This window comes from Marmota marmota, unplaced genomic scaffold (assembly GCF_001458135.2).
Source record: "Marmota marmota marmota unplaced genomic scaffold, marMar, whole genome shotgun sequence".
In the NCBI taxonomy this organism is placed as follows: Eukaryota; Metazoa; Chordata; class Mammalia; order Rodentia; family Sciuridae; genus Marmota; species Marmota marmota.
In genome coordinates this window covers 30,761,789-30,774,572 of record NW_025999990.1, presented here as the reverse complement: position 1 = coordinate 30,774,572, position 12,784 = coordinate 30,761,789, and the positions used below count along the sequence as shown (strand labels likewise).

The 12,784-nt window shown below is 36.3% G+C and overlaps 1 protein-coding gene across 2 annotated transcripts in view; it reads left to right on the top strand.

Moving 5' to 3' along the window:
* The window catches only part of Mapre2 (microtubule associated protein RP/EB family member 2), a 159,560-nt gene that overhangs the window by 17,971 nt on the left and 128,805 nt on the right, over nt 1–12,784 (top strand). For both annotated transcript variants that reach the window (XM_015482443.2, XM_048806339.1), the window contains exon 2: nt 9,236–9,297. Coding sequence is in view for 1 of the 2 variants with exons in the window: in XM_048806339.1 (XP_048662296.1) it covers nt 9,236–9,297 (62 nt within the window). In the remaining variant the exon portion in view is untranslated. The remainder of the gene's footprint in view (nt 1–9,235; nt 9,298–12,784) is intronic.

The following is a 12,784-nucleotide window of genomic DNA, read 5'->3' as shown; positions in this document are numbered from 1 at the left end:
ATTTTCTCCTGTTCTGTTGGGGTTTTTTTTTCTCTTTACTCTGTTAATTCTTTCCTTTGCTATGCAGAAGCTTTTTAATTGGATGCCATCCCATTTATTCTTTCCTTTATTTCCTGAGCTCTAGGGATCTTATTCAGGAAGTCTTTGGACCTCTATGTTGAAGTATTTCCCCAATTTTTTTCAGAATGGATTTATAGGAAGAGCATGTGATTTGGAATTGGAAGATCAGTGTCTGGGTCCCAGTTCTGTTCTTCGCTAACTGAATGATCTCCCTGAGCCTCAGTTTTTTCACCTAAAGGGGGGGATTGATAATCCTCTTTATTTTGTGGAGTTGTACAGAAAATCGTTTTACAGCTTGCTGTGTAGGAAGGCCTGTGCTATTCATGTCTGGATCTTTACCTCTTAGAACAGTGCCTGACTTGTAGGAGGTGCTCAATGATGCTGGTTTGTCCTGCAGGATTAGAGCATGCACATCCAGATGGGGATGAAAAGTGGCTATTGCAATGGTTTGCGGCCCTCCAAAGCTCCATCCTAACAGATAAAAATCTCATTCCTTGACATTTCATTTCCTGAGAGTGGGATGACAAGGGGGAAGGCATTAAAAAGGGGGGTGGGTAAGAGAGAAAATGATGAAAAAAGGTTTGAAAATTTCTGAATTCAAGGTATGGATCTGCAACTCGGTACCCGTGAGAGTTCCTAAGGAAAAATCATAACAGAAACACAAGGAGAGCAAACCTCTAATAGAAGTAGCAAAAGAATCAAAATTTTGAGATCTGCGTGAGCTGATATATATACACAAGAAGTCTACAAAGTTCAGAACAACAGTCATACATAATTATGGAAAGAAAAACATTGAATAAATATTTTTAAATTGGTTATCTTAATCAGATTTCCAATAATGTGTTGATTCCCACCCCCCAAACCTTTCAGAAGTGGTAAAGCTCTTAGCAGGGACCACAAAAGCAATGTCACTTGTTACATCAGAGTTCTGGGGTCATCATGTGGCTCAAACAGGCAAAAGCTATGCAAACATGCCTACGCCTTTTTTACGAGTTCAGTCCACTTAATACACTTTCAGTAGACTGCTGAAGATGATAAATAAGAGTATGAAATGATTTTCACAGAGCATAACACTAAAGGAGGAGGGTCATCTGTCTTTTGAGGGAGGTCATGAGGTCATAGCCACCCTCAACACAGTGCCCTAAAACCTTCTTACCATAGTCAAAACTTTATTTTCACCTTTTTAGTATGTTACTGTGTTCCTTCTTCGTATGGCCAAAGGAATAACAGACTACCAAGACAGGACACATGGACAGCAAGGTTTTAGTTTCTACTCTGACCCAAACACTAAATTTGAATCCTGAGCTCTGAAATTGAACCTGAAATTGAACCTCTCTGTACTACTTTCCTGCTACATAAGCATTCTGCTACATTTCAATATCAATCACACACAAGGAAAGGACTATTCTATTTCTCCTGCACTATTTTCAAAGACACATGGTTAAAAATGGATAAAAGGCTAAGCATGATGTATTTTTAAAGTCCACAGAAATATAATGTACATGGTATTATATGTAGTTTGCCTCATGTCATTTTTTAAAAAAGAATCTTTTATGTTTAACATTACACTTTTTTCTTAATATTAGAAAGGGCAATCTTGAGGTTACAGAGACAGCTCAGTGGTAGATCCTTCCCTACCATGTGTAAGACCCTGGGTTCAGTCCTCAGCACCACACACAAAAGGGCGGGGGGGCAATATTAAAAATTATTTTGATTCTGGTTCACATGAGAAGTAGAAGATAGATAAATGAGGATTCCAAGAAAAGAGGGTTAAGCCATGCTTATAGAAAAAGAACTTAATTTATTTTTTATTGTAGATATCATTTTAGGTAGTTTCTTGGGATTATCTTATATATTTACAGAAACCCAGATCACACAATGGTAAGTTTATAACATAATTATCATTCTCAACATATATCACCCAAATCCTTTTATCAGCAAGCAGTTTTTTAAAAGCCCTTAAATATACAACACGTGTCATTTGGTAATTTGTCTTTCTTAAGGAGAATGAGTCATACCAGACTCAATATCCAAGATTCAGTGTAACTTGACCTCGTTTGCCTGCCAGATACTCTCAGCTGGCTTTGGTTTCCCTGGTGTGCGCTCAGCTCCATGCTTCCCGGCAGCCAGGCCCTGGGTGTCCTTCCGCTGCCCCTGGGGAAGGCCGGGAGCCCAACCCAACACCACTAATTGACACAGAGAGCTGGAGGCAGGGCTTTCTTGATGGCTGATGTGAGTAGGATCAGCTTCAGGATTAATAGCCCACAACCTTCTGTTAATGCCCATAAGCAGATTTATTCCTAGAAAGCCCAGACCTCCCACGTTATAGAATATGATCTACAACTGGAGCAGTCCAATACCATGAGGAGTTTGGACTTCAGAATTCAGCTCATTTTGAACATCCAAAGATAGTTAACTCCTGAGAGGCAAACCAGGCACAGGGCCAGCAGTGCTCCCTTCTGTGAAGGGTTGGGGAGGTGGTAATGCTGTCCCTTTGTGAAGACCGAGCTCTAACCTTGTATTGATTAGAAACCTTGTCACCTAGCTACGCCTCAGTGAAGCCAGACTGAGATGTTCTTTCAATAGCATAGCAGGACTAGAAATATTTTTATCACCATTTTTTTCATTCTGATATATCTTTTATGACCCTGTGGTTTTTATGGCTAGACATAGAAGGAACAATCACTTTGGAGGGACTCTCTAGCTAGGGCAGGTATCCAGCTTCAGTGCCTTGGACATGGGATGCAAGAATTCTGGATTTGTTCATAGAGAATTTGAAATTTTTTAGAGGATGGACTTTTGTAGAAAAAGATTGTGCTTCATCAAAGACTTCAAACATGTCCTGACTCTTATCATAATAAAGATATTTGGTCTTTTCAATGAAAACAAAAACGAGTCATAAAAAGCAGCTGGCTTATGGCAGCTCATCTCTGAGGAGCTGCCTAATGCTCAAAACAGCAAAAGATTACAAATCAGCATGAAGGGACACTATGCAGACTCCTCTTGTTGCGTTGGTGTTAAAGGTTATGTCCTTATTTATGTGTGTTACAGTTTTTATTTTTGTTAAAATAAAAAACCTTAAAGGAGAAAATTCTATTTCTGTGCAAATAAAATGTGTAAATTATGGAAATTTCTGGGTAGTGTGAACCTGACAATTTTTTGTTTAAAAAAATGCAGGGTGTATCAAATTTCTGACTTTGAATTTGAATCAGTATTTTGAATTTTGAGGAAGGGGGGGTGCGGTAAATACAGGAGAAAAATTATTCCAGCAGAGAAGATTCCAAGATAGGTCAGATTGGACAGTGCTGTGCAGTCATTGTTGACAGTAATTTCTGATTGCTAAAATCTCAGGTTAAGATATTTTTCCTTGAATGTGTGCAACAGTGGAACAAGTTCCTGATCCTGTCTTGTCCACTGCCCTGGGGTTTTTGTTTTTGTCTGGGAAAAAAAATAAGAAAATAGAAATGCAGTATCTTTCTCAATTCTAGTAGGTATGCAATCTCTTGATTTTTTAAAAAAATTATTACATTAACATGTATATTAATATGTAGTTATGAGAAATATTAAGAGCCTATATATTCTTTATCCAGCATCTCCCACCATCACCATGGTAATCTCTTACAAAACTATAATACAAATTCACAATCAGTATATTGACACTGATACATTTAAGGGTCGAACTGTTTCCATCACCATGAGGAACCCTTATATAACCATGCTCACTTCCTCCAGCCTCACCCTCTTTGTCCCCTGGACACCACTTATCTGTGATGCATTTCTATAGTTTCTTGTTGCAAGAATGTATAATATATAACCTTTGGGGATTGGCTTTGTTCACACAGCATAATTCTCTGGAGGTGCATCCAGATTGTTGTTCCTATCAATAGTTGAAGCCTAAAATTTCACCCATAGCATTTCAAGGCACTTTAAGTGGTCACTAACATTCTCCTTGATATCCACTGCTCAATTTCAAAATCGTCACCATGTTTTCGGTCTTTGCAATGGCAGTTCTCACTTTCAGGTATCAAAATTGATATGAGTAACCTGTTCTGGCTTAATAAATCACTCCAAAATATGGTGGTTGGAAAATGAAAGGGGGCAGGAGTTGAAGCCATTTTATTAGAGTGGTATTCCATGTGTCTTAGTTCATTTTGTGCTGTCCTAACAATACCTGAGACTGGAGATTTATTTCACATGGTTCTGGAAGCAAAGAAGCCCAAGATTCAGGAGCCCACACCTGGCAAGGACCTTGGTGCTGCATAATCTCTGGTAGAGAGCAGAAGGATGAGAGATCGTGTGTGTGTGTGTGTGTGTGTGTGTCTGTCTGTCTGTCTAAGACAGACACACAAACATAGGCCAAACTCATTCTTTTATGAGGAACCAATAACCTCTTCCCAAGATATGGCATAATACATTCATGAAGCAATTGAATATTCAGGTTTTTTTGGTTTTGTCTTTAGAAAGCACCACACTGTTTTTCAAAGTAGCTGTACTGTTTTACATTCTCACAAGCAAGATGTGAGTTATATAGTTTCATTGAATCTTTATCAGCATTTTGTGGTGTTACTATTTTTTAATCTATTTTGATAAATATAGTGATGTCTTAACAGTAGTTTCAACTTTCATTGACCTAATATTTAATGCTGTTGAATGTCATTTTATGTATTTATCTGCTATCTGCATATCCTAAAACAATTATTTTTTTAAATGTCATTTGAAACTATTTTCTCCTAGTCTCTATTTTGTATTCATATTACTTCACTTGGGCAAAAGTTCTTAATCTTGAAGGAAATCCAATTTATCAGTTTCCCCTTTTACAGATTATGTTCTGGGTATGAAAAACACTTTGCTGTGCCCTGGATTCCAAAGATTTTTCTCTTTATTTTGTTGTTTTCTAAAACATTATAATTTTATAGTTTACATTTAGGTCATGATTCATTTTCAGTTAATTTTTATATCAAAGGGTCAGATTTACAGATAATAGTTGCTGTATTTCTGCCAAGCACCACAGGAAGAAAACTACTGCCTCCCCCAACCCCACCCACTACCATCTGTAAAAGGCTGAATGGGAAGCCTAGACTTCCATTCTTGCAAAGGTGGCATGATGTGGCCAACAGAGCAAGTGCTAGGGTCTGAGACTTAGTTAAAGCCTGTCACTTTCTAGCTGCATGATATGGGTAAATTGCTCCATTTCTCAGATGCTCAGGTTCTTCATTTATAAGAAGATGGGTTTTTAAAATTTTTATTTATTTTAATTAGGGATATAGAACAGCAGAATGCATTTTGATTCATTGTACACAATTGCAGCACAACTTTTCATTTCTCTGATTGTACATGATGTAGTGACAGACCATATGTGCAGCCATACATGTACCTAGGGTAATAATGTTCATCTCATTCCACCATTTCCTGCCCCATAACCCTCCCCTCTCTTCTTACCCCTTTGCCCAAAGTTCCTCCATTTTTTCCCATGCCCCGCCCAGCCATTATGGATCAGCATCTGCTTATCAGAGAAAGCATTCAGCCTTTGGTTTGGGGGATTGGCTTACTTCACTTAGCATGATATTCTTCAACTCCATCCATTTACCTGCAAATGCCATGATTTTATTCTCCTTTAATGCTGAGCAATATTCCATTGCATACATATACCACCGTTTCTTTATCCATTCATCTGTTGAAGGGCATTTAGGTTGCTTCCACAGTTTAGCTATTGTGAATTGAGCTGCTATGAACATTGATGTGGCTGTGTTACTATGGTACGCTGATTTTAAGTCCTTTAGGTATAGACCAAGGAGTGGGATAGATGGGTCAAATGGTGGTTCCATTCCAAGTTTTCTGAGGCATCACTATACTGCTTTCCAGAGTGGTTGTACCAATTTACAGTCCCACCAGCAATGTATGAGTGTAGCTTTTCCCCCAGATCCTCGCCAACAATTTTTCTTGCTTGTTTTCTTGATAACTGCCGTTCTGACTGAGATGAATGGCGTGAGATGAAATCTTAGAGTAGTTTTAATTTGCATTTCTCTAATTACTAGAGATGTTGAACATTTTTTCATACATTTGATAATCGAATGTATATCTCCTGAGAAGAGTCCGTTCAGCTCCTTAGCCCATTTATTGACTGGGTTGTTTTTTTTTTTTTGGTGTTAAGTTTTTTGAGTTCTTTATATATCTTGGAGATTGGTGCTCTATCTGACATGCGTGTGGCAAAAATTTGCTCTTAAAATGTAGACTTTCTGTTCACCTCATTGATTGTTTCTTTTGCTGAGAAGAAGCTTCTTAGTTTGAATCCATCTCATTTCTTGATTCTTGATTTTTATTTCTTGCGTTTTAGGAGTCTAATCCGACATGAAGAAGATTTGGGCCTACTTTTTCCTCTATTAGGCACAGGGTCTCTGGTCTAATTCCTAGGTCCTTGACTCACTTTGAGTTGAGTTTTGTGCGTAGTGAGAGAGATGGGTTTAGTTTCATTTTATCACATATGGATTTCCAGTTCTCCCAGCACCATTTGAGGAAGAGGCTATTTCTCCAATGTATGTTTTTAGTGCCTTTGTCTGGTATGAAATAACTATTTATGTGGGTTTGTCTCTGTGTTTTCTATTCTGTACCATTGGTCTACATGTCTATTTTGGAGCTAATACCATGCCATTTTTGTTACTATAGCTTTGTAGTAGTTTAAGTTCTGGTATTATGATGCCTCCTGCTTCACTCTTCTTGCTAAGGATTGCTTTGGCTATTCTGGGTATAATAGATATATATAATATTCTGGTAAAATAAGAGTATTTTTCCCAATGAATTTCATGATTGCTCTATTTCTATAAGGAATGATGTTGTGATTTTTGTAATAAGATGGCTTTAAGGATTAAGTTAAGTATATGCAATGACTGGTGCAAAAGATGTTCCATAAATGATCTAGCTCTTCTCCAAATATATCCATTGCAGTTGCTGAAAAATTAGCTATAGGCTATTGTGAGAAAACAAAGGGTAACTGCATACAGAAAAGCCTAAATCTTCTAAGGGTTAATTATCTGGTTTATTGAAAATCTAGGAACCTCATACTCCTAATTGGCCTATACTTGGTGTAGTAACATAACTTCTGGGTACAACTTAAAGAAGGCAGATTCATTCAGTTAAAATTTCTGAAAGATTGGAACACTTCAGACTAGAAACTCATATGGATGGGAACTGAGTTTTTGAAATCTAATTTTTAGTTTATCAGATACCATTAAATTTTGGGAAGATATGAAATGCCCATAAAATTAAATTCTGGTATAAAATGTATAAAGAAATTCTACCTGTTTTGTCTAAATTTAAAAAAATGGAGTTAGTTTTTATAAATTTACTTCTTAGAACCATTTGTGTTAAATCTTCTGGTCTCTAAACAAGTCAAGATATATAAATTATTTCTGAGTTCCTTAAATACTTACAGGTTGAGGATCCTTCATCTAAAATGTTTGGAAACAGGTGTTTGAAATTTAAAATTATTTGGAATATTTGGAATATCTTCATATACATAATGAGATATTTTAGCAATAGGACCCAAATCTAAACATGAAATTCATTTGTACTTCACATATACCTTATACACATAGCCCAAGGTTAATTTTATACAATATTTTAAATAAAATTGTGTGCATTAAAGTTTTATGGTATGTAAATTTCACTGTGGTATCATGTCAGCCCTCAGAGTTCTGTATTTTGGAGCTTTTTGGATTTGGGGCTTTTGAATTAGGGATGCTCAATCTGTATAACATTAACAATTCAGCTGTCACCTTTACTTTTTTTAAAAAATTTTTTATTGTTGGTTGTTCAAAACATTACAAATTTCTTGATATATCATATTTCACACTTTGATTCAAGTGGGTTATGTGTCACCTTTACTTTTATTCTCTCAACACTTAACCTTTTGTTGTTGTTGTTTTAACCATCTCTTCTTTCCCTTATTAAAAAAATATATAAAATGCCTCCTACTTCCCTTAAAAAAAAAAAAAAAACTTCTCCCAGCAACATTTCCAGAACTTTGTCTAGGATTAATCACATATAGCTCTGCCACAGAGATTTTATTTTTATAACTGATTTTAAACTATATAAGGCATTTCTCAAATGGTCGTAGACAGAAAATACAGAAGCACAATGTGCAGGATGAGGGCTCAGGTGGAAGGTGGGAAGGGATCATTTCTAATTTGTCTCTTGGGGTGGTGGGAAAGACAGTTAAGGCTCATGCACATATGCATATCAGGTCATTTTTAGCAGCATCTGATTGGACCATAAGCAGCCTCTCTGGTAACCATCCACCTTTCCTAACACTAGACCCTCAAAGTATAGAGCTCCTGCATTTCTCAGCCTCCAGAATTACATTTTTCTTTCATCACTTTTATCATTAAGTCAGAAGATTTTTTAAAAAAGAGAATTTTTTAATATTTATTTTTTAGTTTTTTCCGGTGGACACAACATCTTTGTTTTTATGTGGTGCTGAGGATCGAACCTGCGCCCCGCGCATGCCAGGCGAGCACACTATTGCTTGAGCTAAATCCCCAGCCCCCAGAACATTTTTTGGAGAGAAATCGTTCATATAAAGAAAGTAAATTTTCTGTCTGTATGTTTATTTTGAAGTTAGATCCTGACAATTGTTTTTAATGCTTATCCTGTCAAAATAAAACAAGATTTTTTTTTTGACCAGATCAAGCCCATATTGATACTAAATATAAAACCTGCAAATTAAGTTTGGGGAAGGCAATACTCTGATGTTGACATTTGATATCTCACTAGAGGCACTGCTTTCTGGGTTATCTGCTAATGTGAGTTTCAGCACCTCACCTCAGACTTTGGGGTGGGAGTGTTGAAGGTTAAATATATATTTATACACACACACACACACACACACACATATATGAAATTTCTCTCGTAAGACTTACATTACACTAAATCTTCACAAACTATCATTAAGTCAACCTAAGAATTGATCTAATGTAGGTTGTGAAAATAATTCTATTGTTTGACAACTTAATTGCTTTTATATGATAAAATCAATGGACTTTGGATATTTGGGGTGTGTTTTTTCTGTAATGTTCTTTTCCATTGCTAGCCACACCCAATGAACTGAATTATAACTCTGTTCCTATGTTTTTATCATATTAAATGATTTCTCTTATTCCTTGCATTTTTACTATCCCAGTGTCCCATTTCCCAGAGGAACCGTTCATCTCGACAGCCAGGGAGAGCGCCTGGATGCTCAAGGTAAGGTTTGAATATAAATTATTTTGCATGACTCCTTGTTTGAAGGTTAAATTAAAGCCAGTAGTATTATTGCCTACATAACATTTATTTTCAAGTTTCTGGCATACAAATACAGCCAATATTTGAGTAAATATGCCCCACTTAAATACTATTTTTCAAACTATATTCCACTTCGCAACTATACGAAGGGCTAATTAACCACTATTAGCAATTCCTCTTAAAAAATGGTCAAGCAAATTAAAGTTTAATTTTGGAGATCTTATTGGTGATAATCAGAGGGGAAGAATATCAAGATACAGTCAAAATGACCTCATGATATTTCTAAGTATTAATGAAAAAATGAGTTTTACTTGATTTTACTGAACAGCAAGGCAACCGCTTTGTTACCTGAGGAGATCATCTTGTGTCAGGGATGAAGACCCAGAAAGCCCCCCCCCCTTTTTTTTCCAGTTTGGGATTTGTCTTTGGGAGACAATCATTTGACCTTCAGTTATTTCCCACTGGTATACTCTGTCTCTGTCTAATAATGCCTTAAAGGTTCATCTCCAGGAGCTCTCCAGAACAAAGAAACAATTAACTGAAATTCCACCAGATGGCAATATTTGGAAAGCCATTCAGAGGGATTTCAAAGCTGGGAGCAATTATTGTTCATACAGAGATTAGCTTCATGAAGTCTAATGTCCTAGATTCCATCAAAGGTGCTCTAAACATCTTTCATTTTATTCTTCCTCCCACAACATTATTATTATTATTTAACTTTAAAGAATAAGGGTGGGGATTATGTGTTGTTCTTTTGCTTCAAATTCTAGAATGCTAGAAACCTTGTTTTTAAATAATTCTCCAAACATCGTTAGTAAGTATTACAGTCTCAAATCAGTGGATAAGATAACATATTTGCTGTGGTGTGTCATTGTGAGAAATGCTATGGGTGATAGTTATTAAATAACTTGAGGAATCTAAAGTTCTTCCCCAAAGAGTAGCTTTTTAAGAAGTTGCCTTGATATTAAACCAAGAATAACTTGTGGGTACAAAATTCTTATTTGTATTGATTTAGAATGATTCAGGGTTATTTAAATAAGATAAGTAAACTCTTCCCCTTTTTGTTGAATAAAAGTAGAAATCCTAAGCCCTGCATCCTATCCAGCAGCATTCTCCAGGGAGTCAGAGCAGGCTTTAGGGCCTGCTTCTCCCTGTCTTCAATGTTGGCATGTTTGAAGAAAAAGTAATAGGAAATAGCTCGTCTACATAGGGTGTCCCTTTATAAGTCCCCTTGTATCTGTGGATACAGGGTGAATACTTCTTTGTAAACATACAAATAGTAAATATTTCATGCCTTGCAGTCTGTAACAACTATTTAAATCAATGTAGGGTAAGAACATGCATAGACAATACATAAATGAATGGGCGTGGCTGGGTTCAACCATATTTTATTTGTAGAATCAGACAGTGGGCCATTTTTGGCCCATGGACCAGTTTGCAGACCCTATCAGGTAACAATTGAGGTGGGTAGAAGATGGTAGAGAACCTAGAAGACATTCCTTTGTTACTTGCTCTCTTTTTTTGCGTGTTTCTGCAGAGTTGTAGCTTTCTTTAACCCTCTCAGAAATTGTCCAAGTTGAGCACCACTTGGATGACATATTTGGGAACAGAAGCATTTTGGATTTCAGGTTTTTTTCAGATTTTGTAACATTTGCACACATAATAAAGAGATATTTGGGGGATAGAACTCAAGTCTAAACACATTTTTTTTATATGCACCTTAACATAACCTGAAGGTATTTTTATACAGTGTTTCTAGTGCCTGCATTTAGACTGTGTCTCATCATGTGAGTCAGGCTGGAAATCCTTGTAAATGTCACATCAGAACTCAAAAAGTTTCAGTTTTTGGAGCATTTCAGATTTTAGATTTTTTGGTTTAGAGATGTTCAGTCTGTTAGTTGATACTGCCCCCAACGTGCACGGGTAGCTGAACTTAAGGTCACTCGTATGAAATTCCAGGGACACTTAATAAAATGCGGACACACTTTACCTTTAAACAGTTTCAAGATGGCTTCTCCGCTCTCGGCCTCAGGCTCCCCAAAAAGGAGAGCAAGAGAAAGTCATGAGAGGCTGGCGAGAGAGAGCAAGCATGTTTGGAAATGGGCTTTTATTGGGGGGACTCTTGTTCTATCCAAAAAAGTTCTATCTAAAAAAGACCAGAAGGGGTAGAGTTACAAGGGACAGGTGAGTGTAACTCAACCCCAAGGGTGACACCTATATCTGAAGTCATTCCTTTTACTTTTCAAGCTGGGACAATGCCCAAGTCACCACCAAATGTAGTGATTGGTCAGAGCTTCTTGCTTCAGGACTGGAAGGCGTGGGTCATTCAGAGTGGCTCCCCACAAGTTGATAGTTTTCTTGAGTGGGTAATTCCCTCACCAGTTACATAGTTCCTGAGATTTCTTTGCTGGGCCTAGCTACTTCTCATCTAAATCTGTTTCTGCACTGAGTAACAAGTACCTATGATTTATATCTTATGACGTATTTGGGTGTTGCCTGACTCCTGGGGTTAAATACTGAAGCAATAGCTAGTTATTAGGCAATTTAATTTTATGTTTTGGTCTTTTTAAACAACATAACCATACTGAAGAAAAGTTACTGTTGACTATACCAATTTTTTTTAAAATTACATAATAAAGTTAAAGGGAACTTTTAGGGAAAATAATTTAAATATCACCATCCAAAATAATTTTTCTCCCATTTTTGCATATTTGCTTTTTCTATAAACATTCTATTTTTCCACAGTGGAAAAACGTTTGTGAACTTTGGATATTACTTGGCATTAGTCACAGTGTCTTTCACTTTTGTGGGTCATCAGAACTATAATTAGAATAGTAAAGTAATATTTTATCTTATCAATGCACCAGAACATATACCTTAATTCTTACTATCTTACAAATTTTTACTACCAATTTCCATATAGGCTTTGCTGTTGTTTTAGTTGGTTTGATTCATGTCACTTTATCTGTTTCCTAAGAACACAAACTCCCAGAGTATGGAGGACATGGCCACTGAGTTATTATGACTTTTAATCAAAGATAATGTATTTTTCCCAAAAGGAAAAATTTACAAGCATATGCAGTTCTAGGGTACGAGTGCCAACACAACTTTTATCACAAAGAGCATTTGATTTATTGAATAATACTTATTAGATTTCTACTCTCTGCAATGCACTATGCTGATTGTTTGGAAGTGTGTGTATGAGGGCATGACAATGTGCTCATTCCATATTTATTGTGTAATTACCATGAACTAGGTATTATCAGGTCTTGGTGGATACAGGATGAATACAGGAGCAAAAAATGGCTTTATTTGACTTTATTGGAGAGCTAAGATTTATATATATATATTTATATATATATATTTATATATATAAATATATATATATTTATATATAAATATATATATATAAATATATATATATATTTATTGTTGTTGTTGTTGTTGG